Here is a 23,210-nt window from a genome sequence, read left to right on the forward strand (position 1 = left end):
TAATTTTCGTATACTTTAGATGAAGCCTGCAACGATATTTTCTTAGACTAGATTAGATAGAAAAGTGTTTCTACATATTCTTTTTGAAAAATATTTGGTTTTGCCGAATCACCACCATTTTCAATAAATAAACAACCTGCCGAATTTTGAATATCATATTTCGAATCGGCTTTACAGAAAAATATTGTATATATATTTCTATATTTATAAAATATACCAAAACTTTTTTTTAAAAGATGATCAATCTTTTTATTTAACATAATTTTTTCTTCAAAATTATCGATTGCTTCCATCTTGTTGTTAACGTTTTAAAATATAAAACTGAACTAATTCTTTAAAACAAAATCTTATTTTTTTCGATTTCGATGAGAGAGCATTATTTGTTTAAAAAAATTTTTGTTTGTTTATATAATACAAAAAAAAATATATGTGAAAACAAAAAGTGATACTTAAGAAAGAATCATTTATAATTTATTAATATCTTAAAAACATTCGTAAGTATATAGAGGTAATAATTTTAATTTGTTTATCACTCTAATATACAACATGAATTTGTAAATAATTGATTTACAAGGTTTCAAAAATATAAAAAAAATATGTGAAAACAAAAAGTGGTACTTAAGAAGGTTAGTTATTTATAATTTATTAATATCTTAAAAACATTCGTAAGTATATAGAGATAATAATTTTAATTTGTTTATCACTCTAATATACAACATGAATTTGTTAATAATTGATTTACAAGGTTTCAAAAATATAAAAAAAAATATGTGAAAACAAAAAGTGGTACTTAAGAAGGTTAGTTATTTATAATTTATTAATATCTTAACAACATTCGTAAGTATATAGAGATAATAATTTTAATTTGTTTATCACTCTAATGTGTATATGGAAGTAAATATTTAAATATTAGATATATATTGATTTGTTTTTATAATAAACTATTATATTTCATACAATGTATATTAAAATAATAAACTCTTATAAGATAATTATTATATAATAAGCATATTTATAATTCTTCCTAGAAATAAATTTTGTACACTCTAAAAAATTAAATGTAAAATCTAATATAATATTAAATATATTTCAAAGTAATTATTTGATATTAGTTAATCCAAATCCTTTTTCTCTTTGTTTTAGATAAATTTTCAATTTCAGGATAGTAAATTTTTTCATTTAATTAATATTTAATAAATTAAGTATTTATTATTATATCCTATATAAAAAATTATCATTTTAATGGAAAATTTTTAACCAAATATTGAAGTGACCTCGAAATGACTATTTCATTTAAAACAGGTATTAGTCAATAACAATTTTGTGTTTCTTTAAATACAAACTTTGTTATTACTTCCTGGTTTGACTTCATAGCTTAGTGGTTACAGCACTCGCCTTCCATAAAAAAGGTTAGCGTTCAAATCTCACTCAAGTTATAACAATTTTTAAAAAATCCAACTTTATATTTGTACGTCACTAGCCAAGGTTTATAACCTTGCAACCGGACAATGATCCAAGTAATTACGTCACCAGACAATGAGTCAGATAATTACGTCACTAGATAATAACCTTCTTACCAGACAAGGTTGGGGGGTGTGGCAGACATTTACGTCATCAGACAAGTTCAATAACCTAACAAGACATTTGCGTCACCAGACAAGTTCAATAACCTGATAAAACATTTACGTCACCAGACAAGTTCAATAACCTGACAAGGTTGGGACAGACATCATAATGATCTTAGGGTTAATGACTCTGCTGTGCCAGAAATGACAATTTCCTACTACTGTTGGTCACCTTATTATTGAACAATGTTTCAAAAATAATTAAAGCTTGGTGTCCGCAGTTCGAAAATTTCATACAAAATATGGTCGGAATAGTGTTTTATCTTCGTCAACTGTGAAGATCTAGAATCTAGGCTTTTGTGCGGATGTTTTATAGGTAATTGAACTTTTTGGCGTAACGATTTGAGAAAAAATTTTTGTATTTTATTCGTAACAGCATTAATACTCACGATGCTCATTGCCACACATATAGTATAGTTACAACCCTCCGCCGGACACCCTTAAACTATAATTCTCTGTAATTATACTTACCTTATATTAGGAAAGCTGAATTTTATAAATGTTATTCAGAGAATTATTAAACTAAGTTTTCTCAGTAGTCAGACAGTTTTTTGGGTTCTATAATCCTGCCAGACGTATTAAAAGTGTCTAATAGTTGTTAGAGTGGGGCTCATGTGCAACAACTGGTGTGAGTGAGACAGAGCGCTCGGTTCATTGCGATCTTTTACTGCGCATCAGCTGCCGCATTGTTATGTGTTGAATGTTTATGCTCATAGTAAAACGTTGCGTTGATTATTTTAATACTTTATAAAATAAATGTGATTTAATAATAATAAAATGTAATTATGAGTGACAAAGATTCAAAATCAGTTTGTTTTGTCTGTGAGAAAAGTGGTGATTTAATAAAATTTTCTGTGGAAACTTTGAAAAAATGTCAGACTATTTTAAAATTAAGAAAAATACACAACCTCAAAGACATTAATTTTCCTAATGAATTTACACACAATGGTTAACGCCGGGCATGTTATAAAGCTTTTACAGGTCTGATGAAAAAATATTTTAGCTCTGAACCTCTGAGTGCCGAAAAGAAAAATGAAAAAAAAAATGAAAGTGGTGTAGTTTCATCAATAGAGTCTTCAACATCAACTCAACAAATATTACAGTTCCAGGTAATATGTGATGCACAACCTTCAACATCTCAAGATAACTCTTACTTACAGCCTGTACCTATAGAATCTTCCATGACATCTCAGTTAACTCCGATTTCTGAATTATTGGATCAACGATCTTCAACTTTTCAAGATAATTTTGTTGTTTTACAGTCAGATATTAGTGATAATAGTACTGTAACTCCGGATGTAAATGTTTCGCTTGATAGTGTTACCGGTAATAATGACAATAAGATTGCTTGTATATTTTGTACTAGAGAGAAAAAAAAGTGAGATCAAAAATGGTACCGCTTTATGCATCTGATGTCCATCAATTTAAAGCTAGTATCAGATCCAAAATTGAAAGTCATGAAGAGTTTACAGAATTTTTAATTAAATTGGATAATTTTTCTGGTCCTAAAATTTTTTATCATAAGAAATGCCGAGTTGACTTTGATTATAAGTTTTCGTGTATAGAATCACAAACTAAAAAACGGATTGGCACTATCACCGAGATTATCAACGAATAGCTTTTAATAAAATCAATCAAGTCATTAACGATGAGGTGATTAAAAAAGGACGTTGCTTTTTATTGGTTTATTTGCACAGTTTATTTATGAGCTCATTAGAAAAAATTTATCAAGAAAATTCTATTGAAATGACGACTGACTTTACAGCACATCATCTTGAAAATAAAATCATGAAAGTATTCCATAAGGAAGTAAAATTATTTAAAGTTGATAAAAAGAAAATAATTGCTCCAAAATATTTGAAAGTTGACAGAAGACATATTACAAAAATCTGCATTGATACTGAGAAATCTTATACTGAAAATAGAAAAAAACAAATTACCAAATAACAATATAACGTCAGAGCAGTTAATATCTGGAGAGGTTTCAATACTGGAGAGGAGCAATTATTAGACTTTTATTTTACCCTTCTTGGTGGATGTAACAGTAAACGAAAAAATAGTGTTAAATGTATTCGTCAAGTTCGTTCTTATTGTCAAGACGTAATTTACGGAGTTCATAATGGTCAAATTAAGACGTCAAAACATATTATGTTAGGTATGACTCTAAAGAGTTTAACAAGCAGCCGAAAAATAGTAGATATCATCAATAGATATGGACACTGCATTAGTTATCAAGGCGTCGAAGAATTAGAAACTGAAATTACAATTACATCTATGGAAAAATCAAGCTTAACTCCAGAAAAAACAAAAAAGAAACCAGGGCTTTTTACTGGCGTAGCGTATGATAATTTTGATCGTTATGTCGAAACGAGTAGCGGTAAGGATACTTTACACGACACTGTTGGAATTATCTATCAAAATATAGATTCAGACGCAAGTGAAGAACCTGGGATGTCGATAGCTCCAAGTGAATATATTGAAAATATTTCACCAAATAATGAAAAATCAATTGAAGAGTCTGAGGTGTCCGAGATTCCGGTTGAAGATATTGAAAATTTTTCACCAAATAAAAGAAAATCAGTTGATGAATCAGGTGTCCAAGGTTCCAGCTCAAAACATTGCTCCAGACAAAAAAAATAAAAAAAGAAAGAGAAGAACGATTGATGCAGTAACTACTGATGAGATTCCATACCCTAAAAAACCTAAAATGACTGAATGTGAATTGCAATTATCGGTTGATGATATACAATACATAGATTCCCGAAAAAAAAACTGAGATTGATAACATTTGGATGGTTAGTCATGACTTGGGATTAGCCGATGTTCCTATGTGGGTTGGTTTTAATAGCCGGATTGATGACAATGAGAGTCCACAGCAAATCACCTCTTACTTAACTCCGATAAATGAATCTCCAACTAATACATCAATTGTTTTGGAAACAATGAAGAAAAGTCAACAAATAGCTAAGATTTAAAACAGCCCAGCATACAAGTAACCTACGACCTTGCTATAGCAAAAGTAGCGTTACAAATACAAGCAACGGAGAAACCAACATTTGACAATTTATTTATTCATTTAGGACCATTTCATATTATTATGGCTTATTTTAAAGCAATAGGGAAAGTAATTACTGATTGTGGGTTAACTAATGTAATGGTTGAGAGTACTTTATTAGCAAATGGTTCCGTCAATGGATTTTTAGATGGAAAACACTTCAATCGCTGCAAAAGATTGCATCCTTTGGTAACATTAAGACCAGAAATATTACATTTTAAATCATTTTTACAAAATAATAATGTCAGTTTGGCTGAAGATGTAATAGAGGAAGTTAAAAGGCTCCAAAAATGTGATATTTGAACTATAATATTTATAAGCAACAAACCCTTAACGGCGAGCATGGTAAAACGTCACAATTTTATTTAATTTACATAAATCTTCTACATCACTACCTGGACTTATCTCGAAGTATTCGAACTGGAAATTTACAACTTTTTAAATCCGTTTTACCAAAAATTACAAATATATTTTTTATATGTTATCAACAAAATTATTCGAGGTGGACGGTTAAGTACTCTGATAATCTAGAAAGAGTTGCCGAAACTCATCCTGATTTACATGAAGGATTCAAAAAAGGTTGCTTCGGAATTAATAGAACCACCAAGCCATTTTCAAGGCAGCCTATAGACTTGGTACTCAAACAAACGATTAATGCAGATGCTGCGAGAAGGTTAACAGGTATTATACACTTCACAAAGTCAATTTCGGCACGACAACGGTGGGCTCGAAACCATGACGTGAGATCTACAATAATTAGCCAGGTTTATCTTGAACTAGGACTCCAAAGTCATCAAGATGTTTCAGCTGACTTGAAGCCTCATAATATCCGGAAAAACAATAAACAACTGCAAAAATTTGTTGCAACGTTTGATCAATTTTTAAATCCATTTAGTTTGGAAGTGCCTAAAGACCAATTAATTAATATTTCGTCAGGGAAGTCAGCATCACCACCGGTAGAAGAATTTTTGCTAAATATTGAAGCTAATGGGGATAATATTCGAAAAACATTTATATCTGAATGTCAGTCTGATATAGGACGATTTGAAAAAGCTATTAAGAAAACTTCTTTAGATAATTTCTCTAGAGATTATGAAAAAAAGAAAAAAATCAAAGTGGGTGGAAAACTTCAGGAAGTAAAAATTCAAAGGGATTTGTTTGGACGCATGCTAGGAATCTCAATTGATTACAAGATTGACTTGTCAAAAATATTGTCCTACCCTATTACTTCAGTACCATTGTCAATGTGCCATTTGGATGGAACCATTTGTACGACCGATAAATCTGCTCTGATGAAATGCTTAGAGAAAGAAGTTGAGCATGAGGAGCCACCTTATATTGATATTTCAATAATTGGATTTTTCTTGTTACACACCATGAAAAACGTTTCTAAAAAGTTTGGAGGCATTTCTAAAAGAATGCTGCAAATGGTAACTCAGTTAAAAGCATCAAGAATTGATATTGTCTTCGATCAGTATTTGACACCATCGATAAAAGATTATGAACATTCTCAACGGTTTGAATCCGCAGAATTAGACTACACCATAGCTGGACCTGAGCAAGCTCGTCCTAGTGATTTCTCCAAAGAATTGCGAAATTCTAAATTTAAAGAAGCTTTAGTTGACTTTTTTAATTCACATTGGGCTACTGATGAAATGGTGCCATTTATAGGCAACAATACCATTCATATTAATTTCAGAAAGTGTCATTCCTTTACTGTTAATGAGGCCAACAAAGTTATGTCAAGTATCGTTGAGGATTTGTCTTGCCCGGAGCATGAAGAAGCTGATACCAAGATAGTGATTTACCATGTGTGTAAAATCGACTATGGAGCAAATGTTGTAATTCGAACTATTGGTACCAATATTGCTGCAATAATGCTGGGTCATATGCATCATGTAAATGATGAATCACATGTCTGGATGCTGACAGGGACTGGAAATAACTTGAGGTATGTGGACTTAACAAAAATACATACAAAGTTAGGAGAATCTATTTGTAAAAGTTTACCTGGATTACATGCAATCACATGTAATAATTATTTTCTATCACTATTTTCATAAATTTGTGATCTAAAATTGAATTAACTAGTTTTTATTTTACTATTACAGAGGCAGACAGAGAAGATGACAGTGATAACGATCAATTCTTGAACTGGAATTGCAGTGACGACGAATCTGAAGATATTGGCAACAATGATGAAAATTATTGAATACTTAGTTGAAAAAAATTATTTTTTTGTGAATTTTTTATCTTCTAAAACATTTATCTTTCATATAATAAACAATTAAATTTTAATAACTTTGAAATTTCAATTAAATTACTGATAATAAATTTCATAAAAATAAGAAATAATATGAACTAAGTGATTAGACTTTTGATATGATTAAAATCTTTTTTTTATAAAATTTTTACTGATTATACATTAAAAAATTTATTATTCAGACTATAATGATTTTATTTAATTGAATTTCTTGATAAATTATTTAAAAAAATCACTAAACGATTTGGAATAAACGATAATATATATGTTTAGCAAAAGATTGCAATGAACTGAGCGCTCTGTCTCACTCGCACCAGTTGTTGCATATGAGACACTTTTAATACGTCTGACAGGATTATAGAGCCCAAAAAACGGTCTGGCTACTGAGAAAACTTAGTTTAATAATTCTTTGAATAACATTTATAAAATTCAGCTTTCCTAATATAAGGTAAGTGTAATTACAGAGAATTATAGTTTAGGGGTGTCCGGCGGAGGGTTGTAACTATACTATATGTCTGGCAATGAGCATCGTGAGTATTAATGCTGTTACGAATAAAATACAAAAAAATTGAGCTTGGTAACTTAATAAATTGGAGATAAGATTTTATACACCTCTGTTAAATGTTACCTGCCAAAGGAACCACGATCCAGGTTTCATGGGTGGGGATCATTCTTACCTGTGTTGGGGACACACATAGAAAAACTTTCATATTTACGGACAATAGGAAGGTCTGACTGTCATAGGCTCTTAGACTACAGCTATTGTGTTATAAAATTTTTGGGGGTTTTTGGTTTTTGGTATGTGATATAACAAGCTCCAACAGCTTAGTGGTTAGCATAACAGGCATTCATTCATTTGGATCTGTGTTCAAAAGGCCCCTACTGACTTTTTTTAAATTATATATCTATACTTGTATCTTCACTTCATTTGACCAGCGACCCCCGAGTAAGAAGGTTCTCATTGTTTAATAAACCATTGTTGAAGTACATCGCAAAAAGTGCATCTAAAAAAAATGCATCTCACAAAAGTTCACCCCTGAAAAGTACATCTTTAAAAAAATGCATCTCATAAAAGTGCATCTTAATCTAGACCACAATAGGTCAATAACCCCCCACAGACAAGGTCTTTCAATTCTAGGTCAATGCAGCCTAGGTTGTTCAATTCAAGGTCAATGACCCCACTAGGCCTTGAAAGTGTTTTTCAATCCCTAAAATCCTACTACTAGTGAATTAAAATTTTTAAATTAATGAATAATGCAGTCTTCGGAAAAACAATGGCAAATATTAGGAAACGTTCTAATTTAAAGTTTGTTGCAAAATGAGAGGGTCGATATGAGGCTGAAGCTTATATATCTAAACCGGAATTTCATTCGTGTACAATTTTCAATCCAAATTTGGTAGCCCTTGAGCTGAAAAAGATGGAGATATTTTCCAATAAGCCTTTGTATATTGGTATGGTTATCTTAGACTTAGCTAAAACTACAATTTATAATTTTCATTATGGTTCTATGATTCCGCAGTTGGATAGTGACGCTATCGCTACCTATACCGATACTGACTCGATAATTAACTAAATTCGAAACCATAATCCCTATGAAATGATATGAAAAAGAGGTTGTCACAAGTATTTCGATATTAGTGACTATTGTACATCTAATGTTTATATAGTGGATGAAAACATTTTGTTGCGTTAAGATCAAAATTATATACGTTAAAAATAGAAATCCCCCTAGAAAAACAAGCAAAATCATTTGCTGATTTTACATTTGAACATGGGAATATTGAACAAGGAGTATTGAACAAAAAATGCTAAAGGAGTTAAAAGACCAGTTCTTAGTACGAAAATAACATTTGAAGATTATGTTGAATGTTGGAGGACTTTAAAGAGATATCAGTTAATCAAGTCCATATAAAATCTGAAACTTTACACTCAAACTCAAACAAAAATTTCTCTAAGCCCTTATGATGATAAGCAATACATTATACTTCATTCCTACGATACTACCTTGAGGCCACTATTCTTTGAATACTATCTATAAACGAAAAGTTGAAGATATAAATGGACCTTGCAACGTGAGCAGGACAATATCACTTATTTGTTGACGAGATCAATGTTAAATTGATCATTGGTTGACCAAATTTTTACGGTTAAAAGAGTTATTTAGTAGCAGTTATAATAGTAATCTACAGCTGCATGTGCTTTTTATTGATTTTAAACAAGCATACGACAGGATTATAAGAGAAAAGATGTTAGAAGCCTTGATAAAACTAAATATACCTAAAAAATTGATCAAACTAGTTCAGATGACATTGCATAAAGCATGGAGTAAGGTAACTTACTCCATCCAACAAGGAGATCCGTTGTCCACACTGTTATTTAACTTTGTGGTTGAAGTCATGATCAGGGAATGTGTATTGCAAACAAAAGGTACTGTTAACCACTTTAAGCATCAAATCGCAGCATATGCAGATGATTTAGCTGTTATCACCAGAAGCAACGTCGAACTACTGAACGTTTTTAAAAATCTAGAGCAGCGGTGCCCAACCTACGGCCCGCGGGCCGGATCCGGCCCGCGAAGAAGCTCAATCCGGCCCGCGAGCTCCTAGTCGGATATTCGTAAATTATTGACCAAATACCGCCTATTTTTTAAATTTATTAAAGTATTTTCTGTGAATTTTATTAACTACAATATTTCTGATATTGTTATATGTATTTTGATTGAATAATTTGTATTTGTACATGACATCGGCATGACACGGTGTGTCATGCCGATGTCGACTAGTGCTGCCGCGAGTGGCCGATAGTCGAGGTGACTACAGAGTGAAGTTAGTTATAATCATGGAGTTACTTGTGGTAATTATTTCATAGGAGATGCTCACATATGTTTACAATAACTTTTGTGAAAACTTTAAGTTAATTTTTGATAAATAAGTTATTAAAAATTATAAATTTAATTTTGTGAAAGTTTTATAATATTGAATATTTTTACCCCAAATAATGTCGACGAAAAAACGTAAAGTGGATAGTGAGTGCCGCGTTTTTCAAGAGAAATGGACAAACATGTACTTTTTTGTGGCGCAAGGGGAAAAATGCTTATGCCTTATTTGCAAGGAAAGTTTATCTGTATTTAAAGAACATAACATCAAACGACATTACGATTCCAAACATAAGCAGACATATAACAAATACGTCGGTGTGTGCCGCGAAAATAAAATTACAAATTTACAAAGTGAAATTGGCGGATTAACCAAAGTATTTAACAACGCGAAAAATATTAATGAGTCGATTGTGCGAGCTAGCTATCGAGTAGGTCACATAATAGGCAAAGAAGTTCATCCATTTTCAGATGGGGAATTTGTTAAAAGGTGCTTAATGGCGGTAGTGGAAGAAGTGTGCCCGGAAAAAAAAAGTGCATTCGAATCTGTGAGTTTATCACGTATGACAATGACACGAAGAATAGAAGATTTAGGAAGTGATCTTATGGTACAATTAAAATCAAAAGCAAGTCAGTTCAAAATGTTTTCCATTGCTACAGATGAATCTACGGACGTGACTGATATTGCGCAATTGCTTGTATTCATCCGTGGAATAAATAATAGTTTTGAAGTTACGGAGGAACTTGCTGCAATGAAAAGTATTAAAACAACTACTACGGGTGAAGATTTATTTAAGGAAGTATCCGAAATTTTTGATGATCTTAACCTTGACTGGAATAAATTAACGGCCATAACTACAGATGGCGCTCCATCTATGGTTGGTCGGCACAATGGGCTAGTAGCCAGATTAAGGAAAAAAGTGCTGGAATCAAATGGATCACCGCCGTTGGATATACATTGTATCATTCACCAACAAAATCTTTGTGGAAAAATTTTAAATTCAGATCATGTTATGAAGGTAGTTACTAAATCCGTAAATTTAATAAGATCATATTCTACGAATCACAGAATATTCAAAGAATTTCTTTTACAAATTGAAGCCGAATATGGTGATGTGGTTTATCATAGCGAAATCCGCTGGCTGAGCCGCGGTAGGGTACTACAGCAATTTTTTGATTTGAGACATGAAATTGATATATTCTTTATTGAAAAATCAACTCAGCTCCACGAACTAAGTAACCCTGTGTGGCTGTGGGATTTAGCTATACTCTGTGATTTAACTGCGTATGTAAATGAACTTAATCTCAAATTGCAATGCAAAGACAAACTTATTTCCCATGTATATGCTGATTTATGTGCGTTTCAAACAAAATTAAAGCTTTTCATACAGCAAACGGAAAAAGGACAGTTGACGCACTTTCCGACTTGCACTGCTTTACGTAAAGAAAGGAAAAATGATCATTTTCCAAGTGAAAAAATTACCAAGATGCTGCAATTACTCAGCAAAAGTTTCGAAGATAGATTTGCAGATTTTCACCGGATTAAAAATGAAATACGCTTGTTTGAAAATCCTTTTACAGTGGATGTTTCTACGGCGCCAGGTGATTTACAATTAGAATTAATTGAATTGCAATGCCAAACACCATTACAGGATCTTTTTCGCGAGAAGTCCTTACCAGATTTTTATGCAGCGTTAGATTCTTATCCGAATTTGAGAAACCTTGGAATGAAAATGACAACGGCGTTTGCAAGCACGTACATTTGTGAACAAACATTTTCAACTTTAAAAAGAGCCAAACCAGCGTCTCGCGCTCGACTTTCAGATGATCACCTTCATTCCATATTAAGGATGAACGTCACTCAACTTGAACCAAATATTAAAAAATTAGTTTCTGAAAAACAACATCAGACTTCACATTAATAAATCGTGAGTACAGATTTTGTTCTTTTGAAATTTTAACCTTTTATGATTTCATTTAATTCTAAAAATAAATCAAAAAACGCAACATTTTCATAAAATTTATAAATATTTAAAAAAAATGAATCAGCACAAACATATTCGTGAATTCATTGAAAATGTTGAATTTTTTTCAAAGGTGTTACTAAGATATGCAATTATAAAGAATCCGGCCCGCGAAATCGTATGTTATGATGAATCCGGCCCACGGACAAAAAAAGGTTGGGCAACCCTGATCTAGAGCATGTAGCTATACAGTATGGGTTAACAGCTAACCCTAGAGTGGGCGCGCTACGAGCATTTTGCCGCCCGCGCTAAAAAACCTTTCATATTTTTTAAAATAACTAGCCGTTAGACTTACGCTTCTTAGTAGCTGCCCCCACTCTCGTTAGCAACGTTTGATGGCACGAAATGGCTTATTCACCCTCCTTTACGACCAAATATCCGGACAAGACAGGAAAATATTGTAATCGGCAGGCCCGGAGTGAAGGATGAGGAAGCTTTGAACTATAAAACACCTGTAGAATGTTTTCATTTGTTTATTACCGAATCAATGATTGATGATATTGTGTTTATACTAATACATACATAAGAGCTAACCAAAAAAAATTTTCCCGTGAGAGAAATGCAAAAGAGACGAACAGAATCGAAGTGAAAGCTCTTATCGGATTATTGCTGATGGCTGGTCTAAAAAAGATGAATCACGCAAATATTCAAGAAATGTGGGTAAATGATGGGACCGCCCCTGACGTTTTCAGGGCAACTATGTCTATAAAAAGGTTTTATTTTTTACTTAAACATCTGCGATTTGATGATATGAACACCAGAACAGAGCGTGCTACTCATGACAATATGGCAGCTATGCGAAATATTTAAAAAAATTTAATTCATACTGTCAAGAACATTATCAAATCGGAGAATATTGTACTATAGACGAGATGCTGGAATCCTTCAGAGGTAGATGTAAGTTCCGGGTATATATGGCTAATAAACCTGCCAAATATGGCATAAAAATTTATGCACTTGTTGATGCGAAATCATTTTACACTAGCAATTTAGAGGTGTATGCTGGGAAACAACCTCCAGGGCAGTTCAATGTTGATAATTCAGCAAAGGCTTTGGTAAAAAGATTATCCCAAAATATCCTCAACACTGGCCGCAACATCACTATGGACCACTTTTTTACTTCGATACCTCTTGCTGATCAGTTGCTAAATGATTATAGAACGACTATTGTTGGAACGTTACGTAAAAATAAAAAAAAAATTCCACCAAATTTTTTGAACACCAAAGACCGGGCGAAGCCATCTTCAATGTTTGGATTTGGCGACTGGAAAGTTTTACTATCTTATGTTCCAAATAAAAAGCAAAAGAAAATAGTATTACTATTATCAACTTTGCATGAAGATGATACAATCGATGAAAGCACCGGGCCTGCTGCAAAACCTGAAATAATAACATTTTATAATAGTACTAAAGGTGGTGTTGACTTGGTTGACCAAATGAAGGAAGAATATTCTGTTGGGAGGATGACTCGCAGATGGCCAATGAGATTGTTTTTTTCAATGTTGAATATTGCCGGTATAAACAGTCAAATTATTTACAAAGCCAATACTCAACATTTGATGCTACGTCGAGAATATTTGAAACAAATTGCCATGGTACTTGTCAAGCAATATATGACCACAAGGTCTTCTATAGGCACTTTAAATATTCCTTTGAGGAACCAAATTGATCGTAAAACAAAATATGTTAATTTACAAAACCATGATTCAAACACCTAGGAAAACGTACAAAAATTCAAACACCTAGGAAAACGTACTCCTTCCAAAGTGTTCAAGATTTCGAATACCTAGGTGTCTTAATTACAGCAAATGGGAATGAAGAGATGGAGATTAATAATATTCTTCAAAAAGGAAGCAGGGTCGTCAGTACCGTGAGAGGCATCTTGCTATCTCCAATGGTATCAAGATCGGTGATTCTGTGATAATTGCTTAAGTTCTTTGTATGCAGTCCAGACATCTGTTCTGCCGAATTCCGGAATGTTAAAACATCTTGTTATGAAATTTTTGTTACCTAACGAACATTTCATACTTAAACCTGATTATTGGAACAAGCCTATTATTTAAATACGTATGTTTTTAGTTACTGACCAATGGCGCTCTCCTCGCCCTAGCTATGGTCATGTTTGTGATATATATACTTACTTCTTCTAACATCAGCACTTGAACAGTTAAGTCAAATTAATTGACTGAGTACGCATAGCGTACATACATACAGAATGGGACCTAACCATGAATAATGGGAGAAATATATATTTTAAATTTGATTAAACTAATTATTGATAATTAGATTTACTGAAATGGTCGTGACAATTTTGTGTTACCATTAATCCGGTGAGCTATGATTTTATTTGTTTAATATAATTAATCTAACATTTTGGTTTATTAATAGCTTCAAAATGTTCGCACGTGTTATTCTAAAGCCAATCATACTTTAATTATTTTTGGTTATAATTTTTTTTTCTTAATTATCACTTGTAGTGAGATTATTATATTGTTTGAAAGATTTTTACTATATTGGTAAATTGTTTTTCTGATTTGTACATATATAATTTGTATATACCTTTTTCTGAATTTATAAATTGTACATACTTATTCATAACGAATGAAAACTTTGGTTGATAAATAAATTATCTCTTGTACATAGTAAAATAATCTTTCATTCATCTTTCTTGCAGCGCCAAAACAGAGTATGGGATTTCGGTGAAGCCGATTCCTATTTTCACACGGCTACGTCCGCATACCATGTGGAAGGTCTACTTTTCCTCTGGGGTATGTGTTAACTCCGATTAGCACATGCTTTATGGGCCCACACACGCTTTTCATTGACAATTTTATCTTACAATATAGCGATTTAAATCTTTGGAAATTTTGATTACAATCTAAATTTCATTTTTAGCAGATTTAACCCCAATAAGGGTTACTTTTTTTTTTCTGCTACAATCTTTGTAAGAATTAATTATTATACTATACTGCTTTTTTATGTAAGTGCTAGGTTAGGTATACCTAATTAATAAAAAATATTGAAAATTGGTGGTCTATGTTTTATTCCCTATGTAACTGTCAAATTAAGACTATTGTTTTTGTGAACAGATCTACAAGAGAATCGTACGGGGACGATGCTATTAAGTATGTGCAGCTACAAAGAACTCAAAATACATGTACCATAAAATGTACAATATGTTCAGAACATAAACTGCTCTCCAAGCCATTTGCTGTAACTCTTTTTAATAATAAAATAATAAAATAATGGGGTTTAACCTCCGTTTCTCTGACATATGCGCTTATAACAGAGGCCACCCACATTATTATTTGTTATTCTTTATTTATTTAACTTCATACATATTTACAATTACAATTTGCTTTGGGTGGATTCGTTTGCTTTGTTCTTATCCAAGCGACGACAATGTGATCAATTTTACCGCCCCCATTATTATGATTTTAATTAATTGTTCACACTGCCGCTGCCTGGATTCGAACCCGCAACCTACGTCTAAATAGACGACCGGTCAAATTCTAACGCCTAAGAACGCTCGGCCATTTAGGCTCTTGTTCGGAAGTAGGTATATGAAGAGTTCCGGAATAGCTAGTGATAGCTATTTTACTCAGTTAATAGGGTCAGTTTTTAATACCATCCTTATAAATTGGATTCGTTTATATCTTCTAGTGGGACTTAAAATGGTGTAGCGAATTTGTGTCACGTATTGGAATGGAAATTAATATTGTAAAAAGTGACTAATCCAAGACAATTTAAAATTGATCATGATTTAAAATTCTTAGGCTATAAAGTAATCTGGGGAAGACCATTAAAACCATTGGTCGAGTGGATTACAGCACTGTTAAACCCAGAATCACCAGACAAAGAGCTATCAGATTTAAAAAATAGAGCTCTAGATCTATATTATACTAACATGTGTGTTGACGAATTTTTCGCTTCCATATGTAGAGCTATTATAAGACTTCAACCGTTCGACATCGCATTTCCACGGAATTTCGACCGTATGTTGAGACATGTCGGCATTCTGTTACTCTTCTTGTAGAGATGAGCAAGAAGATAATGTGTTACAGGTGACATGCCATGATTGCCCTGCATCGACTGGTGGTTTTAAATATGCTGCTGCTTTTTTAATGTGGTGTCATCGTCATACCAAAGAGCCCTCATGCACTTCAATAGAATGCTATTTAAAAAAATTTACACTAGCAAAGGTTGGATCTTAAATTAAAATAATGAGCTCTAAGGAGATGAGAAAAAGAAGGCAAAAATTGATGAAGTAGAAAGTATTGATAAAGTGTCTAGTGTGGTGGAAGATTTTTTGGTAGAATCAAAAAAACGAAAAATTACTTCATGTCAATACTTAAAATATGAAAATGATTTTATTAGCAAATAAATTAATATGCTCTCTCATTACATTACCTAATGTGTAATACAAAAAATAATGATAGTGATAAATTTTAGAAACAGATAACACATTTTTTTAATGAAATTAATATTAATGAATAAACGGTCCGAAACATCGGACAAGACTTTATCTAATATATAAAATTCTCGTGTCACGGGGTGCGTAATTGAACTCCTCCGAAACGGCTCGACCGATTTTCGTGAATCTTTGCAAGGATATCGGCTAGGGTGGAGAATCGAACAACATCTATTTTTCATCCCCCTCAATGTTAAGGGTGGTCCACCCTTAAATTTTTTTTTTTTTTTGACAAAATTTTTTGTTTTTATTTTTTTATGATAATCATACTAAAATACATACAACCCTAAATTTTCACCCCTCTAAGATCAATCCTTATTTTTTATTTATTAATTAAAAACTTTAATTTTTTTTTGCAAGATTTTTATTTTTATTTTGTCATGACTTAGAATACAAAAAATGCATATTACTCTATGCTGGCAGTTTCAGCAGGACAAGGAGGGTTCTTTTTTTTGGATGCACCAGGTGGAACTGGCAAGACATTCCTTATTTCGCTTCTTCTTGCCGAGATACGATCAAAAAATGGCATCGCATTGGCCGTTGCATCTTCTGGCATTGCAGAAACTTTATTAGATGGAGGCAGAACAGCTCATTCAGCATTTAAGCTACCGTTGAACATTCAAAATAATCCAGATGCAGTGTGCAACATAAAAAAATAATCGTCTATGGCCACAGTGCTAAAACAATGTAAAAATATTATCTGGGATGAATGCATTATGGCACACAAACATTCGCTTGAGGCATTGGATAGGACATTAAAGGATATAAAAAACAACGATAAATTATTTGGCGGCACTTTGTTACTCCTTTCAGTTGATTTCAGACAAGCACTTTCCGTTATTCCACGTTCAACGTACGCTGATGAAATCAACGCTTGCTCAAAATCATCGCGACTATGGCGTAATGTTGAAAAAGTACAACTCACGGTGAACATGCGCGTTCAAATGCTTCAGGATCCATCCGCCGAAACTTTCTCTAAACAACTGTTAGATATTGGCGATGGAAAAGTTGCTGTACATGAAAATACTGGGTGCATAAAATTGGAGACGGACTTCTGCACAATCATCGACTCGTAAAATACTCTTATCGATCACATATTTCCCGACGTACACACACAATATGCAAATCATAAGTGGCTGGCAGAAAGAGCGATTTTGGCAGCTAAAAATGTGGACGTCAAAGGGTTAAATTTGAAGATACAACAGTTGTTACCTGGAGACTTGGTGTCATACAAATCTATCGATGCAGTTTGTGTTACCAACAGACTGTGAATTATCCAATTGAGTTTTTAAATTCATTGGATTTGCCAGGCATGCCACCACACCATTTACAATTGAAGGTTGGATCTCCGATTATTCTGCTTCGTAACTTAAACCCATCGCGGCTGTGTAATGGCACACGATTAGTCATTAAAACATTAATGAAAAACGTTATTGAAGCCATCATCTTGAATGGCAAGTTTCAAGGCGAAAATGTATTGCTGCCACGAATCCCTGATTCCTACAGATGCGCCAATTGAATTCAAACGCACTCAATTCCCAATTAGATTGGCATTCGCTATGACGATCAATAAGTCACAAGGCCAGACATTGTCTGTATGTGGCTTAGATTTGGAAACACCATGCTTTTCCCGCGGACAACTATATGTGGCATGTTCTCGCGTCGGAAAACCATCCAGTTTGTTTGTGTTGGCTAATGACGGACTAACCAAGAATATTGTTCACTCTATTGCGCTGAGAGATTAATTTTTTTTTTTTTCAACTTAAATAATTGATAGTAAAAATATGAATAATTATTTTTGATGTTTAGATAGCTATCAAGAATTGTACTTTCAAATATATTCGTTACTTTAATAAAGATTTATTTATTACCCTAACTAAAGCATACTTTTATTGTTTATAACGCTTTCGATTATAAGTACATCCCCGCACACTTATAGTAGATACGTTATTTATATTGAACTAAAAAAATGTTTTCTAGAAATAATATAAATGGCAAAACAACGTTTGCCGGGTCAGCTAGTTATATCATAAAATTGATATGTTTTTATAAAATTGATATAATAAATTATTTGATATAAATAATTTATTTTAATTATAGCAACTATAGATATAAGCATAGCGGTATATTTGGAATCATACGGTAATGAGGAACAGGCTTAGGTATTTATTGGATTTAATACAATATTTAGAAGGATGTAGTTTCGTAAGGGTGAGGTTAAGCATAGATTACCAAGTTACAAAAGTTACTTCAAAAGACATTTTAAATAATATTTTATCAATTTTGGGTAGGGTTGATTTGACCACTTTTGACGATTTCATCCCCTCCAGCTCCATGGCTCAAGATGGGAGTTATATCAAACCTAGGACCTTGTTGATATAAACCATGATACGAAGTTTCACTATTGTCGCCCCAGGCTCTCCCTAGAAAATCCCATTTTCCTGTATTTGAAAAGGTTTTCCTTAGGGTGTGGGCCTTCTCGAATTTTTCCGGATGGGGCTTATACCAATCCTAGGAACACCTTATGGTTTAGTCTTGTGTCAAGTTTAATTGAAATCATTGGAGCCATTTTTGAGAAAACCCCAAAAAAAAGGTTTTCCCTACGGTGTGGGCCTTCTCGAATTTTCCCGAATATGTGGGTTATACCAATCTTTGGAACACCTTAAGGTCTAGCCTTGTGCCCAGTTTAATCGAAATCTTTAAAGCCGTCTTTGAGAAAACCCAAAAAAAGTTTTTCCCAAGAATGTGGGCCTTCTCGAATTTTCCCGGATATGTGGTTTATGCCAATCCTAGGAACACCTTAAGGTCTAGCCTTGTGCCCAGTTTAATCGAAATCGTTAGAGCCGTTTTTGAGAAAACCCCAAAAATACTGTTTTGGCCTAGAGGGAAGTACCCTTAAAAAAGGCCTAGGGAAAAAATGAAAAAATCGTCTGGAATTATGACCAAACTGAACCTATGTACCGAGTTTGAGAAAAATCGGTTGAAAATTGAAGGCTCCAGTTTGGTAACAGACATACCGACGGACGCAACATTTTTTAAAAACCACTTTTTTGGAATAAGGAACCCTCAAAACGTGTATTTCCGTTTAAATCCCGATATCGATTTTTTATTCGATCACAACACTATTTATAATATAATAAAGTAAAAACGCAGAAAAGAAGACCAGGAATCAACATAGAAGTGGATTATGGTACGAGTTACGCTATGGGAGAATTACTGCTTCGAAATATTTTGAAGTAAGCAGGTGCAAAACAGCTGATGGTACTTTAGTGGAAGTATTCTTGGAGGAAGAACCGTAGAAACCTCTGCAATAAAACGGGGTAAAAATTTGGAAGATGGTGTAAGAAAAACTCTAGAGAAAAAATTGGGCAAAAAATCAAGAAAATGAGGATTATGTATATCTAAACAGAATCCTTTGATTGTTGGCGCACTAGATGGTATTATTGAAAATAATTATACAATAGAAATTAAATGCCCAAGTAGCAAGAAAACTAAAGAAAATTATAGTAAAAATGCAAATGATTTAGAGATAAGAAACATCATGCGCTGAATATCGATTGCACAAGTTGAGGGCTAAGAAATTCTTTAGTCTACTAAATGACAAAATGAGGATAAAGTTATTAAAATTTGCTTTGATTGGCAGCAGAACCAACCCCTTCCAAAATTAAGTGTTGGAGAGGTATTTTACTGTTGTCAAGCCTGGTTGCATAACTTTTGTATAATATAGCATAAACCTATAACCAAACAGATCAAGGACGATAAAGTTTAATGTTTGGTTAGAAAGCCAGCGCAGCGCGACCGCAAAAAAATACATCACAAAAATATCTTTTTGGCAACATTTAAATTGTATGAGCTTTAATTTTAGCATTTATTTCACCCAAAAATAAAAATTCCAGATTATTTTTTAGGTTTATTAGGTTTTTAAGTGCATAGTGGGCCGTGGAAAATCGCATTTATAGAATTTACGCAATGGCGGCGCTGTTTGTTTGAGAGAGGAGAGAGTGGGGCGTGGTTTAGAGAGAAACGCGGGAAGTTTATATTTATCTGTTGTTCAGATATCATAACGCAGTGGATTCGTGAGTAGCGCTGATTTTGTGTTGAAGTGCAATTCCCCCATGTGGGCGTGTCCTGGACGGCATTCGATTGTAAATTGGGTAAATGTATTTAGAACAACAGGGAATAAGCCCTCTGCACAAAAGAGTTTGAGAGAAGTAATACAACATCACAAAATGCCGAAACAGTAAGAGCAGTAGTACTGCAATCTCCGAAACGCTCTGTTCGACAACAAAAATTTGTTCTTGGCATTTCAAAACGTTCTCTCCAACAAATTCTTCATAATGAACATTCATATGCGTATAAAATGTGCGTGGTCCAGCAATTGTAAGAACGGGATTATGAAATACAAAAAAAGACATGACCATGCCCCTTGATGTCAATGTGTTCTTTTCTGTGTTTAACCCTTAAATGCGCAGTGTAGTTTAAAAACAACGAAATGAAACGCATAGATAAATGACCAGTTTTTTTTTTTTTTTTTTTAATAAATAGAACTAACATGTTTCTGAACGAATAAAGAATAATTTTTTAAGTTGGTAAAATTGAATTTGACATTTGCTTTGACATAACATCTGATCTTATGTAAAAGCGCGGCAATCCGTAACTTTTTGTCGATAACAAAAATTGGCTGCAGTTTTTGAATCACAATTTTCGCAAGTAAGTCATTCGATTATATGTATAATTGTTTGTTATATCATTAATTTTATATTTAATTTACAATTTATTAAAAAAAATCATAAAGCATGGTGATAAGACCTAATTTATGCTTGTTGTGTAAAAACAACAGTGCGCATTGGTGGTATGTATTTTATGCATGTATGGTAAATGTGTTATTTGGGTTTTTCAGCATGCCACGCTCGTTAGGCTTGTTAGATAGTGAAATAAGAGAATATTTAGAGAAACTTGATGACTCGGAAGACGGATTGGATGGTTCGGACTCTGAACCGGAGGATGAAGGTAATTATTACCGAAACGTTCACGAGCTTATGAATGATCTTGAAAATGAAGATGAATTGAAAAACATTGAATTAGATGAGATGAATGAAGATCCTCCATTAGTTACTGAGGATACGGAAAATGCGCAAGAACAGGAGGACCCTCCCCTTGAAGAAAGCAATGATGAAGAAGTGAGCATACCAGGAGCACCTCAAAGAAACAGGCCCCTACTATGGAAAAAAAGAAATCTCGTTACTAATGAAGATGACCTTGTGTTTAGAGGTAATACTCAAATACCAGAAGCTTTATTGAATTGTAATACACCATTTGAATTCTTTTCATATTTTTTTACTCCAAATTTGAAAAAAGAAATTGTTTACGAAAGTAACCTTTATGCCACACAAAAGCAAATATCTAACCCAGAGACTATAAACGAAAATATACTAAATAAATTTCTAGGCATACTAGTTTTTACATCCGTCATAAAATTTCCAAATACAAGGTTATATTGGAGTGATAAATTTGGATATGATCTTATCAAAAACACCATGTCACAAAAGAAGTTTGAAAAAGTAAGATCGATTATTCACTTTGCTGATAACACTAAATGTCTCCCAAAGGAACATCCTGATTATGATAGACTCTATAGGATCAGACCACTTATCGAAACACTAAATCATGTGTTTGGCACCGTCCCTATGGATCAAAGGCTATCCATAGACGAGCAGATGTGCGCTACAAAAATGAGCCACTATATAAAACAGTACTTGCCTAACAAACCACACAAGTGGGGCTTCAAATTGTACCTTATCTGCAGTCTGCAAGGATATGCTCACAAATTTGAGCTATATGCAGGAGGAGGCAATAAAAATACTGCATCTTTACCAGGAGAACCAGATTTAGGAGAATCTGGGAACACTGTCATAAGGTTGGCTCGAATGGTACCTCGTCATGTAAACCACATAATATATTTCGACAACTTTTATACTTCTTTGCCGCTTCTCACCTATTTGGCCAAGGAAGGAATATATTCTTTAGGGACAGTTCGGGTAAACCGCGTACGAAATTCTAAATTACCAGATAAAAGAACAATAATGAAAAAAAATGTTGCAAGGGGTTTTTACGAAGAGAACGTAGCGAATGTAGATGGTACTGAAGTGAGCGCAGTTGTTTGGAAAGATAACAAGCCTGTCAATCTTCTTTCAACTTACGTAGGTGCCGAACCAGCCACCACTGTATCAAGATTCGACAAAAGGAGGAAAGAAAGAGTTGAGATCCCATGCCCCAAAATAATTCGTGAGTATAACACTCACATGGGAGGGGTGGACCTGTTAGATTCTTTTATAGGACGCTATCACATAACGATGAAGAGCAGGAAATGGACTATGCGTCTTTTTTACCACTTTTTGGACCTCTGTGTCATCAACTCATGGGTAATGTACAAGAAAGTGCACAATCAACTGGGTACCAGCAAATTGTTAAATTTAGCTCAATTTAGATTAGACGTTGCAGAGACATTGTGTCAGACTGGGTTGCCTATCAGTGGTTGCAAGCGTGGCCGTCCCAGTACCAGCAGTATACAGGCTCAACTTGAAATGAAGAGGAGTCGCACATCAGCTCAGTCAGTTCCGTCTAAAAATGTTAGGTTGGACCAAACATCACACTGGTCAGTTTGGTTAGAAAAACAGCAACGATGCAAATACCCCAAATGTACTGGATACACATTTAAAAAGTGTGAAAAATGTCAGGTATCTTTATGCGACACCAAACAGAAAAATTGTTACTATAAGTACCATACTGAATAAACATAATAAATATAGATTAAAAAAATCACTTCATTTTTACTTACTCATACATCATAATGACCCCTAAATGCGCAATGTGGTTTTTAAACAACCAACACATTT

At 33.3% G+C, this 23,210-nt stretch overlaps 2 protein-coding genes across 2 annotated transcripts; both read left to right on the top strand.

Moving 5' to 3' along the window:
- The first annotated feature begins 10,316 nt into the window (after nt 1–10,316).
- On the top strand, nt 10,317–11,741 carry LOC123301430 (general transcription factor II-I repeat domain-containing protein 2A-like). The gene has a single exon (XM_044884167.1). The coding sequence runs from the start codon at nt 10,317–10,319 to the stop codon at nt 11,739–11,741; it is 1,425 nt and encodes a 474-aa protein (XP_044740102.1).
- Nucleotides 11,742–21,092: 9,351 nt separating this feature from the next.
- LOC123299938 (piggyBac transposable element-derived protein 3-like) lies at nt 21,093–23,210 on the top strand. The gene is made up of 2 exons (XM_044882361.1): nt 21,093–21,324; nt 21,400–23,210. Exons 1-2 carry the CDS (start codon nt 21,111–21,113, stop codon nt 23,106–23,108), a joined length of 1,923 nt encoding a protein of 640 aa, XP_044738296.1. The 5' UTR covers nt 21,093–21,110; the 3' UTR covers nt 23,109–23,210.

This window comes from Chrysoperla carnea, chromosome 5, assembly GCF_905475395.1.
Source record: "Chrysoperla carnea chromosome 5, inChrCarn1.1, whole genome shotgun sequence".
Taxonomy (NCBI): Eukaryota; Metazoa; Arthropoda; class Insecta; order Neuroptera; family Chrysopidae; genus Chrysoperla; species Chrysoperla carnea.